The 15590-nt window shown below is 42.9% G+C and overlaps 1 protein-coding gene across 3 annotated transcripts in view; it reads left to right on the top strand.

Moving 5' to 3' along the window:
• crebbpa (CREB binding lysine acetyltransferase a) overlaps positions 1 to 15052 on the top strand; it is a 74761-nt gene extending 59709 nt beyond the window's left edge. The window contains exons 11-31 of one of the 3 annotated variants that reach the window (XM_079808626.1): positions 556 to 618; positions 734 to 846; positions 1042 to 1221; positions 1332 to 1583; positions 2945 to 3091; positions 3262 to 3442; positions 3653 to 3771; positions 3877 to 4116; positions 5442 to 5530; positions 6326 to 6406; positions 6551 to 6607; positions 7259 to 7336; positions 7696 to 7763; positions 9410 to 9560; positions 9843 to 9989; positions 10098 to 10211; positions 10298 to 10463; positions 10572 to 10739; positions 10887 to 11048; positions 11201 to 11482; positions 11713 to 15052. In XM_079808626.1, the coding sequence (XP_079664752.1) occupies positions 556 to 618; positions 734 to 846; positions 1042 to 1221; positions 1332 to 1583; positions 2945 to 3091; positions 3262 to 3442; positions 3653 to 3771; positions 3877 to 4116; positions 5442 to 5530; positions 6326 to 6406; positions 6551 to 6607; positions 7259 to 7336; positions 7696 to 7763; positions 9410 to 9560; positions 9843 to 9989; positions 10098 to 10211; positions 10298 to 10463; positions 10572 to 10739; positions 10887 to 11048; positions 11201 to 11482; positions 11713 to 13941 (5087 nt within the window). In that variant the 3' untranslated portion in view covers positions 13942 to 15052. Of the gene's footprint in view, positions 1 to 555; positions 619 to 733; positions 847 to 1041; positions 1222 to 1328; positions 1584 to 2944; positions 3092 to 3261; positions 3443 to 3652; positions 3772 to 3876; positions 4117 to 5441; positions 5531 to 6325; positions 6407 to 6550; positions 6608 to 7258; positions 7337 to 7695; positions 7764 to 9409; positions 9561 to 9842; positions 9990 to 10097; positions 10212 to 10297; positions 10464 to 10571; positions 10740 to 10886; positions 11049 to 11200; positions 11483 to 11712 lie in introns of all 3 variants that reach the window. The other 2 variants (XM_079808625.1, XM_079808627.1) reach the window with 2 other exon arrangements.
• The last annotated feature ends 538 nt before the right edge of the window (positions 15053 to 15590 follow it).

Below are 15590 nucleotides of genomic sequence, written 5' to 3'. Positions count from 1 at the left end.
TCAACAAAAGCAAATACTATCATTTAACAAACTTGTAGCTTACGGTATGTCGGTCTTCAAAGGTTTATAAGGTATTGTTAAAAAAAAAAAATCTCTATGGCCAAATTGAATGGAGTTTTTACTTTTGGAACAGACTGTTGTGATCTGAGCTTATTCACCTCAAGAAAACGGAAGTGCACAGATTAATGAGGCCTACGATCAGTAAGCTCCAAAAATAAATACAAAACCTGTGCTAATTGAAAGAAAATAAGTTAATATAAAGATTGGATCCAATATTTGGCAATAACATATCATAATGAGAGATTTATACGGCTGGTCATTTTTGACCCTGAACACCACAAGTATAGATGAACTTAAAAAAATTTTTATTAAAACGTTTTTTTTATACCCTATGTGAATAAAGTCGGTAAGTTTTAGTTCAATGTGATAACATTAATTAGCATTTTCAGAAGAAAAGAAAAACTCTTTCGGTCAAAATAACCTGAACACAACATGAGGCTAAAAATGCACAAACTTAGCCAGTTTTCTGATCTCATTTCGTCTCACTCCCTTTAGATGGACCCGTGCCTATGCCTAATGTGCCAAATCAGATCATCAATCGCATGCAGGTGTCTCAAGGTACCTTGACAGGCCCACTCGCCGTAAATCATGTCTGGGAAACACATTTGTTTTCTCAACTCTTAACAAAAATCTCTGCGTTATCAATCTTGTGTGATGTGTTTGTGTTCAACAGGGATGAATCCATTCAGTGCAATGTCCAATGTGCCGATGTCACAGTCTCCCATGGCAACACGTGCCGCCTCTCCTATAAACCATCAACAGATCAACATGAACCAAGCCCCTACGGTCAGTCTTCATTTCTGGTTCCTTGTTCAATGAATCAATTTTGAGTGATGATTAATTTATATAAACATGTACTAAATTAATGTTATAAAACATTACAAGAAAGCCCCGCTAAAAAGGTGTTTTTCATTTAGGTTTAAAATGTTCAATATCTCCTGGCCACGTCACATTTTATCTTTCTCTGCATTTTTTCTGCAGATGAATATGTCTCCCACGCGAATGCCCCCAACGCAAGGCATGCTGGGAGGTCACGGTGGGAACATGGTGTCGCAGACAACCAACCAGACGCAGTTCATGGCTCAACCGCAGTTCCCTGCCAACACCAATGCCATGAACGTCAACATGGGCCAGCCCAACACGCAGGCGGCCGTTTCACAGGTGCGCACATGCACTCACGTTCCTACAGTAACCTCATTACGCATGGCGATGTCCCCTCTAAACATGTTTTGTCCCTGCTTCTGTGCGTGCAATTTCTCCTTCCCCAGCAGCAGCCGAACGCTAACCTACCCCTGAATGCACTTGGCCCCTTGGGCCCCTCACTAGGCTGCCCAGCGCCCCCTCAGGCTCCACTCCGCGCTACACCACCCCCCAACGCCACCCCCAGCACCACTAATCTGCCAGCAGCACTGCAGCCCAGTCAGGCCTCCACACCCAACCCCGCCCCTGCTCAGGGCACCCCGCCTCACATGCAGCCCCAGACGGAGCTGCCCCTCTCAGCCCTGCAGCACCCTGGAACACCGGTGAGACCCGCAGATCCATATTTCAACAACTGTTCCAAAATCTAGTGAGCTGCCCACATTGGCAGCATCCTGACCCAAATGACACCTCATTACCTACTCATTCAGGACATGGACTGAAATCTTTGGGCACCTCAAAAATTGCACTTTATAAGAAACTACGCTGTAAAAAGAAATTGTGATCAGTAAGTCATGTTTTTACATTGCTTTAACTCATGAAAATAAGTTAAGCAATGTTCAACTTTTTTATAAGTTATACAAGATTCAAATCATTTAAGTCAGTTTAATGTAATTTAAGGTGAAATGACTTAAACATCCAAGTTCATTGTACTTAAAAATTTAAGGCAACAATTTTTTTATTTTTTTTATACAGTGTAGGGCTAGAAATCTAGACGCACCCTAGCGGCAGCAAATCTAATTTGCAGCCAGGGTAGTCTAGCAACTCTCCGTTGGCTTGCGAGCTGGAAAAACCAAACTCTGGTCAGGACAATCACATCGTGTATAGAGTCAGTGGGCGGGCTTAACATAATGGCAGCAGAGTTGCCGCGGTTCCGCATGCTACTTGAAAACAAAGAAGCTGGCCAACAGCGCCCTTTCGAAACGACTCTGGAAGACTTGGAGTTAAGCTTTTCTTTGAAAAAAGGACAAAGAACGGCACTGAAGTCATTCTTAAGAAACGAAGATGTGTTCGGAGTTTTTCCGACCGGATACGGCAAAAGTTTAATCCATCAGCTAGCTCCGCTTCACCTTCTTTGTTGCTCTGGTTGGTTGTAGCGCTATCCTATTGCGTGCAGAGGGAATTTGAAAGACAACCGTTTATCCCGCCCCTTGGATTGAGTCCTGCCAATGGTGAGTTCCCAGACCCAACATCTTGATGTGGGTCTGGCTTGTCAGGCTATATGGCTACATGATTTGGGGTAAAGGTCTATTTGCGTCTAGTCGAAAGTCTTGAATTTCTTTCTTCTGATGAACACAAAAGATGATATTTTGAAGAATATGGCTGACCAAACCGCATTGACTTCCATTGTATTTTTCCCCCATACTATTGAAGTCATTCATGAAATCGAGATGGCAAAAGATTTCCCCATGCAAATTTTGCAATGGGTTCAAGTCGTTCACACAAACTTGCCGTGTTTACCAACAGAAAGTGGCTTCATACATCACTACACTGTTGGCAATAGACCATAGACGTTTTTGCCTGTGAAATTTCGCTACCGTTAGGGGAAAAAGGTGCAACTTTGACCTCAGTAGGCCGCTCACTAGGTTTTGGAACAAAGTTACGGTATTGTTATCAAACAAATTTATTGGCAACATTCTAATAACATTTTTTAAAGGCAGTAAATCGGATACTCTCTCTCTTTCAGAGTGGTGAAAACCGTGTACCCACCCCAGCATCAGCAGCCAGCGTCGAGCTGCACTCCCAGCATGCCGTGCCTGACGTACCACCCAGTGACACTAAAACAGAAGATCAGGAATACGACATCACCGTCAAAACGGAGCCCAAGATGGAGGTGTGTATTGTATTGTATTTTCAGATACACTTTTTACTGTATTTTTGGTCAAATAAATGCAGCCTTAAAGAGCATAAGAGACTCTTTCAAAAATATTTTACAAAAATTTACCAACCCCAACTTTAGCGTTGAGTGTGTCAGATTCTGATGATTGTTCTGGCCTCTGTTAGACGGAGGACGACACAGGCTCCCTATTGGTCAAAAAGGAGGAGCAAGAGGGGTTGGAGTCCAAGCAGGAGCCAATGGAGACAGAAGACAAGAAGATGGACTTGAAGACCGAGACCAAAGAGGAGGATGAAAGCAGGACAAACGGCACAACGTCCTCTTCACCGCCCCAGTCTCGCAGGAAAAGTATGAACCGATATTTCTCTTTTTCTCTTCTGTGAGTTCTACAAATCTACGCCGTTCCCTTGTAGTCGTTTTTTTTGTAATGAAACCTTTTTCATGCTGAACCGGAACATTACACACTAAAGAAAGTTGAGAATGTACAAAAAGCATAATAGGTCCTCATTAATCTTTCGTCTGTCCTGTCTTTTGTGTTTCCTGCATCTCTCTTCGCAGTCTTTAAGCCAGAAGAATTGCGGCAGGCGTTGATGCCCACTCTGGAGTCTCTGTACAGGCAGGATCCGGAGTCTCTGCCCTTCCGACAGCCGGTGGACCCCTTACTTCTTGGCATCCCTGTGAGTCTCGCAAACATGCGTGCTTACTTCTCTGTAAAATGACTGGAAAATAAACAAGTAAATATTTGGCTGATCTAAGACGCTGTTTCCTTTTCTGCCTTATAGGACTACTTTGATATTGTGAAGAACCCCATGGACCTGTCCACTATCAAACGCAAACTGGACACGGGTCAGTATCAGGAGCCCTGGCAGTACGTAGACGACGTGTGGCTGATGTTCAACAACGCATGGCTGTACAACAGGAAGACGTCGCGTGTGTACAAGTACTGCTCCAAACTGGCTGAGGTGTTCGAGCAGGAGATCGACCCGGTCATGCAGGGCCTCGGTTACTGCTGCGGGAGGAAGGTGAGATGATCACTGTGCAAATAAATGTATTATTCAATATTGAACTGAATAATTACACTATTGTCTTGTTAGAGCTGCTTCACTGCAGAATTGAACTCTGTTTGCATTATTGATTCTGTTATTTTCCTGTATCACTGTAAAGCTGCTTTGAAACAATCTGTATTGTATGAACTGCTATATAAATAAAGGTGACTTGACTTGATTTTTTTAAATAAATGGGACCGTTATATTGCTCCACTATTATTATTATTATTATTAATAATAATAAATGTGCTAATAAGTGTGTGTGTGTGCGTGCGTGTGTATACTGTAATAAATGGTTATACAATATCTCTCCACAAAAGTAATGTGATTGTATATTTGTATATATATATATATATATATATATATTTGTATAATATTATTATTATTATTATTATTATTGTTGTTGTTTAATAAATATATCCACAAAAATAAATCATAAAATGGTTATAAAATATCAGTAATGTATAATAATAATAATGTGCAAGTAAATGTAAATTAAATATATCATTGTTTAATAAATGGTAATACAATAATATATTTCCACAGTAATAATAATAATAGTAACAATACTAATGTGCAAATAAATGTGTATTAAATATATAATTGTATAATAAATGGTTACACAATAGTATTGTTCTGTAATAACAACAGCAACAATACTAATAATGTGCAAATAAATGTATATTACATATATAATTGTATAATAAATGGTTATACAACAATATTGCACCACAATAAAAATAATAATAAATGTGCAAACAAATGTGTATTAAATATTATTGCAAAAATTGCATAATAAATGGTTATACAATATCTCCACAAAAATAATGCATTTATATTAAATGTATTATTATAAAATAAGAGTGTACAACAATCTCTCCACAAAGATTATAATAACGATAATCAGTAATTATGTGAAAATAAATATGTGATTAAACATGAAATATTTAAGGAAACTTAAAAATAATTTGAGTATCTCAACACATCCAATTTTTGACATGCTGTAATTTAAACATGTTATCCTCATCACACATTATGCACTATATTAATAATTATATTAATTATTAATTCATTATTTTTGGCAACATAACTTTGGTTCAGTTTTTTTGTGGTGCAGGTAGTGTTAATACAACGGTAGTTCCATTTATAGTCATATTTTCAGTACTACTGTTGAAGAACCTCTAGTGTTTTGATATTAGCTAGTCAACTGACTCCAGATCATCTGTACACAAACTTCCCATAAACAGGATTTTCCAGTCATGTTTCTAAACTCTCTTTTCTCCTTTCCTTTCCTCCCACAGTACGAGTTTTCTCCTCAGACGCTGTGCTGTTACGGCAAGCAACTGTGCACGATACCCCGAGATGGCACTTACTACAGTTATCAGAACAGGTGAGACGACACACTTTGCCGTTCCTTGAGGTAACATCCATGTAGTCGACAGCTTTCGGAAACGATTAAGTGGATGCTTGCATTGAAGCAGACGTGTTCCCTGTCATGTGGTGTGGTTTTAGTTGCATGTGGTTTGGCACGGAGCGATATCTGTATTTAAGATTCGGCAGATCAGACACTGGCATTAAACCTCCTTGTGTCGATATGTGTGCGCTAGCATAGTTTCCTCTCAGGCTTGTTCAAATGTATTTGCTAAACATTAGACTGCATGCTCCCTTGCAAGTCGCAACCCCCTCCCCCTTTTCTCTTTCTTCACATTACTCAGCTTGAAGTCTCCAGCCAGTCCTAATTTATTGGCAGTTGTAATATTTGGACTGGCACATTTATTAGTTTTTTTTTTTTTTTGTTGCTGCGAATTGCCTGCTTACTCATAACAGTCTCCCTTGCGCCCCCTGCAGCACAGACCATGTCACTGCACCACATTTAAATAAGCTGATTGGCAAGCCGCTCTTGCTCGCTTATACACTCATTTCGACATATTTTATGTCTGCATTTGGCACAGTTTCTCCTTATTCTTAGTTATAAACATCCTGGTTTTATGTTTTCCTTTAGCATTCGCATTACATTTGTACTGATTCAAACCGAAATCGAAGGCATATCATGCCATTTCAGGGAATGATCATCATGCGCATTTGATATTCTATCCGTGTTAATGTATAAATAAATCGCTCTTGTGTGTGCTTGTGCACCTCCGTGTGATTCATGACTCAACTTGTGTTTATTGTGACTCTATAGGTATCATTTCTGTGAAAAGTGCTTCAATGAGATTCAGGGTGACAGCGTGACGCTAGGAGATGATCCTGCTCAGCCACAGACGTAAGTGATTGTTTTCTTTTATGGCTATATTCAAGCTTGATTTTATGGATTTATAGAGTTCAGAATGATTCATTTTTATAACCTTTGAATGTTTTAACTGTTCAACAAATCTGATTGTTGACATCTGATCTTCCTTGTATGCAGCATGATCTCTAAAGACCAGTTTGAAAGGAAGAAGAATGACACGTTAGATCCTGAGCCGTAAGTAAACTTTGTTTCCCAGAATTCCATGAGGCAGCAATCAACGCACTATCAAGTAGCACATGCTCTAATACAGGGGTGTCCAAAGTCGGTCCTGGAGGGCCACTGTCCTGCAGAGTTTAGTTCCAACTTGCCTCAACACACTTGTCTGGAAGTTTCTAGTATGCCTAATAAGACCTTGATTAGCTGGTACAGGTGTGTTTAATTGGGGTTGGAGCTAAACTCTGCAGGACAGTGGCCCTCCAGGAGAAGGATTGGACACCCCTGCTCTAATAGAATGGCTGTATGGTCAGTATTGCCTCATAGTTGTCGTTACACCACATGGTTTCTGCTCAGTGGCGCCCCCTGCTGTAACAACATAGGGCATACAGACACTCCCACCACACAAACGTAACATTACAGTCTCAAAGTATCAGTATTATCCTAAAGTTGTCCGAGTCCACACCTCCTACAAAGGCGCAATTGCATTGGCCTGCTTGCAAATGCGTAAGAACTGGAGGAAAAAGAAGCTGAATGATGTGTTTCATCTCAACTACCTGCACTTGCAGTTAGTGATATCACATGTTCAAACACTTGCCAAGGTAAAACCTGCCAGTATACAGAGCTCGTGAACCTGGTATATCCCCCATTAATCCATTTTTCTCTTTGCAGGTTTGTTGAATGTAAAGATTGTGGGCGGAAGATGCATCAGATATGTGTCCTGCATTATGATGTCATCTGGTCTTCTGGGTGAGTTTTTAAAGCACCTCAGAGCAAACAGATTTGCGCAATGTTTAATTCTGCTTCGAGGTCTTGATAAAGAGTCCAGTATTCTCGTAATTGTCTTTTGTCTCGTCTTCTGTCCAAACATACCTCGCTATCAACGTCAGGTGACCTGTAAATTGCAGTTTTACAAAATATCATCCTCATGTGAGCGTGTAAACTTTTTTGCGATATATGGACGTTATTTGCTAAATTGACGTGTCTCTATAAGGTGTATTTTCAATTCGCAATTTCAGTTTTCCCAATTTGAAGGGTAATGGAAACGCAGCTACTGTTGCTTTGATATCGATTCTGGACACAGCACTAATGAGCATTTCTCTCTGCAGTTTCATCTGTGAAAACTGTTTGAAAAAGAGTGGAAAGTCGAGAAAAGAGAACAAGTTTTCAGCAAAAAGTAAGTAATATTTCTGTTCATGTGATGCATTTATTGTTCACCCCGAAAACTGAAAATTCTGTCATCAATAGGGGCATTCGCACCGGAGGAACCTTTTCATAGTTCCTAGAATTATTCGCGGAAGTACCCGGAATTTGGCGTGTTTGCACCGCAGGAACTAGGAATAATTTTAGTTCTAGGAACTCCGTTTGGGCGATCTAAATTAGCTCCCTCTTCATAGTAGGGTCTAACCCAGCACAATTGGAACTACCAGAGACGTAAGTGTACGCTGATTGGCTGAACGCATGCGAAACATCGGCACATGCCATTTTTAAAAAAGTCATCTACACACTCACAGATTATAGCCTATAGCCCCGTTTCCACCGAAATAACCAAAAACAATTTGTACCAGGAACTTTTTTCCCCCAAACCTGCTACTGTCTGCGTTTCCACTGCGGTCTAAAGTACCGTGAAGATTAGACAAATTAGTCTGGTGATGTAGGACTGCGTGCGACTGCTCCTCCCAGTCAGCAACGGACAGTAATAATTTTTGCGCGACACTGTCTGCAACAATAACAAGAAGTATGGAGGAGATGCAAGCAGCGCTGCTTTTGCTGGTTATGTATTGGTTTACTAAAGAGGTCATTAACAAAATGGCGGAAAAGAGACGAGCACTGATACTAAAGCTCGTAAAGCTAGATTTAAAATAAGACAATGTATGTTATTATCAGCTATTACGGACATTGACCGTGAGATGGCTGAGACGAACGCGCACCATCAGACAGAAAGAGCAAGACTGATATTTACTGAATGCAGAACGAACCACGCAAGACTTTTAAAAATGCCGGTTGAAATAAAATGCTGCGTGAACTCAACCAATCAGCATGTTCAGCGCCCAAGTCCCACCCCCGAAAGTTCCTGAACTTTGAAAAAGTACTACCTCGCGGGCAGGGCCGTTTGGTGGGGGAAATATTTACCCCTAACTTCATTTAGACCCTGGTTTCTGTGGTCGAAACACACAGAGTACCACCCCAAAGTTCCTAGTTCCTGGTGACATTTCCTGCGGTGGAACCAAACCTTTACGCTAAGGAGAAAATCCTACGCAATTTTGAGGGTAAAAAAGTCACAATAACAAGCGCGGCTTACGTCACTTCAGGTTCCTTCTGGTGGTGCGAATGCAACCAGGTAAATGATCCTAGGGGAACTTTTAGTTCTCGGGGACCCACCCTGGTGGCTAGTTCCTAGAACTACCCAGTGTGAAAGACCCTAATTATTCAGTCATGTCATTCCAAACCCATAAGACTTTCATTTATCTTTGAACCACAAGTGAAGATATTTCTAATGAAACCTGAGAGATTTCTGTCCCATCTGTTGGTGTATGCAAGTCCATGCAACCAAAACTTTGACGACTGGAAAAAGTACATCGTAAAATTAATCCATATGAATTGAGCGGCCTTCTGAAGATATTTGATTGGTTTATATGATGAACATATTTAATTGAATTAATTGTATTCATATATAAACATTGATCAACACACATACATACATAAAGCACATCAAATACGACATCAAATGTGCCAGTCAAGCAAACATGTTTGAGCTTCCTTTTACCTAAAATCATCTCTTTAAAATTGTTTTTGCGATAAATGTTGTCGTCTTCCATCTAGGGTTGCAGACGACGCGGTTAGGCACGTACATAGAGGATCGGGTGAACAAGTACTTGAAGAGACAGAACCATTCTGAAGCTGGAGAGGTGTTTGTGCGAGTTGTAGCCAGTTCAGACAAAATGGTGGAGATCAAACCTGGCATGAAGGCCAGGTAAACTTAACCTTGTTTACATGTTGTTTTTCTGTAAGCCAATCCCACAATATGGTGTTTTAGCCTTCAGATGACCCTTCAGAGGGCAAGTTTGGATGCCAAACCAAACAGTTAACTGATTTGGTTGCTCTGTATTGTGTAAAGATAGAAATCTTGTGATAGACTTATTTGCCTGATCAAAGTTTCAGCCATTTATTCATTAAATTAAAATATCAGCGTGTAATATTGGCATGTTAATGTTTGTTCTTTGAAAAGCTAAAAGCTTAATCTACTTTGTTTCAGGTTTGTAGACACAGGAGAGATGTCCGAGACCTTCCCCTACAGAACCAAAGCACTTTTCGCATTTGAGGAGATTGACGGAGTGGACGTGTGTTTCTTCGGCATGCACGTTCAAGAGTACGGCTCTGAGTGTCCTTTCCCTAACACTAGGTAAACTCTTATCCCGAGTTCTTTAGTGGAAAAACAGGCTTGCCCGCTTATAGTGCTCGGCATGCAATGAAGTTAAAAGTCTCACTTTTGTCTTTTTTACCTACCTAGACGGGTATACATATCGTACCTCGATAGCATTCACTTCTTCAGACCTCGCTTACTGAGAACGGCAGTCTATCACGAAATTCTCATTGGCTATTTGGAATACGTCAAGAAGCTTGGGTAAGTTTCACCATTTACTTTTTCCTCAAGTCCAACGAATTCAGTTGCCATTCATTCCCTGAACTTTGAACATTTGTACACTGTAGATACGTTACGGCGCACATCTGGGCATGTCCGCCCAGTGAAGGTGATGACTATATCTTCCACTGTCACCCCGCCGACCAAAAAATTCCCAAACCCAAGCGCCTGCAAGAGTGGTACCGCAAAATGCTGGACAAGGCCTTTGCTGAGCGGATACTACAGGACTACAAGGTGTAGCAGAGACCATATGATCTTTTAAAAACTTTGATTTTGTAAAATCAAAAAAGATTTACTCAAGTATCTCAGTATATGGTATAAATAAGTGTTTGTATTTGATAGGACATCTTTAAGCAAGCTACAGAGGATCGTTTGACAAGTGCAAACGAACTTCCATATTTTGAGGGGGATTTTTGGCCCAATGTGCTGGAGGAGAGCATCAAGGAGTTGGAACAAGAGGAAGAGGAGAGGAAAAAAGAAGAAAACACTGCTGCTTGTGAAACTCCAGAGGTAAACGAGAGAAGCCTTGTGCCTTTTTAAAAATATTTTGATAGTCTTTAGATGACTACATCTCTGGCCTTTGTGCTGTAATTGCTGTTGTTTTATAAGCCGAAGCATCCTATTTAGACTTCCTGACATTTTCATCCTTTCTAACAGGGCACACCAGCGGACAGTAAGAATGCAAAGAAGAAGAACAATAAGAAAACAAATAAGAATAAAAGCAGCGTGAGCCGAGCTAATAAAAAGAAACCTGGGATGCCGAATGTAGCCAATGACCTTTCTCAGAAACTCTACGCCGCAATGGAGAAACACAAAGAGGTCTACTATATGTTCTTCATCTGACAGTTAACCTGCATTGCATGATTCATGTGCATTGTTTAACGTCAAGTTCTTCATGGTTTTGAATGTCAGCTTTTGATATGCATGTGTTTTTCATGGGAATAACTTGAAGAAACCTCTTGTTCTCCCAGGTGTTTTTTGTAATCCATCTGTACTCTGGGCCTGTAGTCAACTCATTACTACCCATCATTGACCCTGACCCCCCACTGACATGTGACCTAATGGACGGAAGGGACGCCTTCTTGACATTAGCACGGGATAAGCACTGGGAGTTCAGCTCTTTGCGGCGCTGCAAGTGGAGCACCATGTGCATGCTGGTGGAATTGCACAACCAGGGCCAGGACCGCTTTGTCTACACCTGCAATGAATGTAAACACCATGTCGAGACACGTTGGCACTGCACTGTCTGTGAGGTAAGATCCAGAGGCTCCTGGAACACGCTACAGCTGTCCTTAATGATCATAAGTGGATGGGTGTGTTTATCGGTTCTTGGTAGTATGAAACTTGGGGAAACTTTTCATAGCTACTATTCTACTAGTAGTCTAAACATTTTATAGATTTTGTCCATTTGTTGTTAATGCATCTTAACCATTACTTGACTTCTTATAGATGACTTGATCACGCTGTCCTCCTCTTTCCTCAGGACTTTGACCTGTGCATTAGTTGCTACAACACTAAGGGCCATGAGCACCAGATGGTTAAGTGGGGTCTGGGTCTGGATGATGACAGCAACAGCCAAAGCGGCGAGGCCTCCAAGAGTCCTCAGGAGAGTCGGCGTCTGAGCATCCAGCGTTGCATCCAGTCTCTGGTGCACGCCTGCCAGTGCCGCAATGCCAACTGCTCCCTGCCATCTTGCCAGAAGATGAAGCGTGTGGTGCAGCACACTAAGGGCTGCAAGCGCAAGACAAACGGCGGCTGTCCGGTGTGCAAGCAGCTTATTGCACTCTGCTGCTATCATGCCAAGCACTGCCAGGAGAACAAGTGCCCTGTGCCCTTCTGCCTCAATATCAAGCACAAACTGCGCCAGCAGCAGCTGCAACACAGGCTACAGCAGGCGCAGATGATGCGGAGACGCATGGCCACTATGCAGGGCCGAGCCATGCCTCAGAGCCTGCCGTCACCGCCCGCATCAACAGCCCCCAGCACACCCACCTCACAGCAGCAACCCACCACCCCTCAAACGCTACAACCGCTGTCCAACCAGCCAACTACGCCCAATGCAGGTGTCATGTCTCCGGCCTATCCAAGTGCACCCCGCAATGGACAACCTCCTCCTCAAGCTTCACAAGGCAAACCTGGCCCACAGGCTTCCCCACTACACCAGCAGCAGTCTCCGCTGCCACAGCCTCCCCAGCAGCAGCCACCGCCGCAACAGTCTCCTCAGCAGCAGCCTCCGCCTATGGCTGCCGTCAAAATGGCACGCCACATAGAGATGGTCGCACAGGCTCAACACAACCAGAACTATCGCATGACCATGAACGGCCTTCCCATGAACCACCAGCAGCCGCGCATGCCAGGCCCGATGCAGCCGCCCATGCAGCTTGTCGGACCACGCGGACAGCAGGTCATGCAGCCCATGCCGCAAGGACAGTGGACTGGAGGCCCTCAGCCAGGCATGCAAGCGGCTCAGCCGCAGGTTGCTCCGCAACAGACTGCACAGGGCCCTCAGCAGACCATGCCTATGCAGAGACCCACGATGCCCCAGCAAACGCAACAGCCACGCATGATGGTGCCCACACAGGGCCCGCGACCACAAGCACCACAGAGACCCGGAGCCATCGCCCCCAATGCCTTGCAGCAATTGCTAGCAACCCTCAAGTCACCCAGCTCGCCCCAACAACAGCAGCAGGTGTTGAACATCCTCAAATCGAACCCGCAACTCATGGCCGCCTTCATCAAACAGAGGACTGCGAAGTACCATGCCAACCAGCCGCAGCAACAACAACCGCCACAGGGCATGCATGCAGCACAGCCAGCGATGCAGAACATGGTAACCATGCAGGGAGTGCCACGACCTGGCATGGCACCCCAGCAGCAGCCCGCACCGCAAGGCATGGCAGCTCTTGGGCCTCAGAATCCGCTCATGAACCCTGCGCACGCCAACAACCCGCAGCTGCAGGAGATGTACCGCCGTCAGCTTTTGCGACACCAGCAGCAACAACAACAACAGCAGCAGCAACAGCAGCAGCAACAACAACAACAGCAGCAGCAGCAGGGAGTGATGCCGCAGGCACATGGCCAGTTCCCGCAGGCACAAGGGACTGCTACCAACTACACGCAACTCAGAATGCAGCAGTTGGGCATGCAGGGAACAGGTGGACCCATGGGCCAGCTGCCCCCCATGGCCCAGATGGGGCAGGCCGGGCTGGGAATGGATGGCACGCCCAACCTCCTGCACCAACGCATGCTCCAACAGCAGCAGCAGCAGCTTCCGCAACAGCAGGTCGTCCTCAAGCCTCCAATGGGCTCGCCGGCACAACCGAGTCCCATGAGCCCACAAGCTCACCTGCTTTCCGGTCAGCCGCAAGGTGCGCACCTACCCGGCCAGCCCATGGCTAATGCACTCAGTAATCAGGTGTGCTCGCCGGCTCCCGTTCAGTCGCCCAGACCTCCGTCGCGGCAACTTCCTCCACATTCCAGTCCTTCCCCACAGGTTCAGCCACAGCCATCACCGCAACACACAGGATCACCACACCCTGGTCTGACGACACCCATGCCTGGCTCCATGGAGCAGGGACACCTGGGCACACCCGAGCAGAGTGCAATGCTCCCGCAGCTTAACACGCCCAACCGCGGAGGGCTGCCCAGTGACTTAGGCATGGTGGGAGACACAACGGGAGACACGCTGGAGAAATTTGTGGAGGGATTGTAGCGTTTAATGGGAGACTCCACCCACCACAGTCTCCCCGTTCCTCTTTTTTTGTGGCTCTGTTGGTTTTTCTCTAATATTCTCAATTTTTGTACTGACATGTAAAAATTTTGAAGAAATGTATTAAAAAAAAGAAAGAAAGAAATTTATGTCAAGGATAGGGAATGTTGATGTTTCCTAAAAACGAAAGACTGATTTCTTCCTTTTAAGAGGGATTTTGAAAATTGTTTAAAAGAATTATAAATCACAAAGAATATATTTTTTGTTCAGTTTAGACCCGTGTGGTCAATTATACTTTGTTTCGTTTCAGGGGCGGGGGGTCTGGTTTCATGCCTTTTCTTTTTTTTAAGAAAATTACGAAACGTCATTATAATATTCATACCTTTTGTTTTGTACCTTATCTAACTTTACAGCATTTTTTGTGTTGGAAGACTGTAAAATAATTTGTCTGGGAGTTTAGGTCAGGGTTTCACCGTCTGTCATCCTTCCTGGCGATTGTATTCTAGTGTTGTACCTTTTTTTTCAGACATGCATTCGGAGGCGTTTCCTCCTTCCCTCATTGTGAAGTTTGTATGAGGAGAACTATTTGTTTGTATTGATAGGAACTGTGCATACGCATGTATGCAGACACACACACACACACACACACACACATATGCATCGCTCAGACAATACAACACCGAATCCAAGAGGACATGTACACATTTACAACATCTCACTGGCCTGGATCCAGAGGTTCTGTCTTGCAGATGTAGAAAATTGTTGCTTTTTGTCCTAATTTTGTTATACAGATATATAAATGTAAAGAGAGCTAGAAAGAGAGAGAGAGAGCGAGAAAGAGGGAGATAGAGGGGCCCTTAAGCTGAGCGAGAGGGAATGGGCGATCAAGCGTTTTTTTTTTTTTGGAGCTGTATGGATTCTGGTTTTGACCCTCATTCCTCTCACACAAACTTGAACAGGGCCTCTGCTTTTTCCCTCAATGTAAATCATGCAAGTTATTAAGCAAAGTACTATAAATATAAGGAAGAGAGAATGGAATCACTGTATAAACTGGTTGAAAAACTTATTTCTTACTTATATACCATATTGTTAAATAAACTGTGTGCAACAGATCAAAACCATGTGTCTTTAATGTTATTTTTATATTAGGCTACACCGCTGTTCAAGTTTTTGATCTGTAAGATTTGTAATGTTTTTAGAAGAATCTCTTATGCTCACCAAGGCTGCATTTATTTTATTAAAAATACAAAAAAATAGTAATATTGTGAAATATTAAAATGTAAAATAACTCCTCTCTATTTGAAAATATTTTCAATCATCATTTCACCAGTCTTCAGTGTCACACGATCCTTCAGAAATCATTCTAATATGATGATTTGCTTCTCGAGAAACATTTATGATTATTATCAATGTTGAAAACAGTTTCAGGAAAAAATATTCAGGATTCTTTGATTAATAGAAAGTTCAAAAGAACCGCATTTATTTTAAATGGAATCTTTTGTAACATTCGAAATGTCTTGACTGTCACTTTTGATAAATTGTATGCATCCTTGATGAATTAATGTATTCATTTTTTTAAGTTCTTTCCCCCCAAAAAATCTTGCTGACCCAAAACTTCTGAACGGCAAAAGCTTTCTATTTCAGATAAATGC

Source organism: Gobio gobio, assembly GCF_949357685.1.
Source record: "Gobio gobio genome assembly, chromosome: 24".
NCBI lineage: Eukaryota > Metazoa > Chordata > Actinopteri > Cypriniformes > Gobionidae > Gobio > Gobio gobio.
The sequence above is the reverse complement of the archived record's forward strand: the minus strand, read 5'-3'. Positions and strand labels throughout refer to the sequence as shown.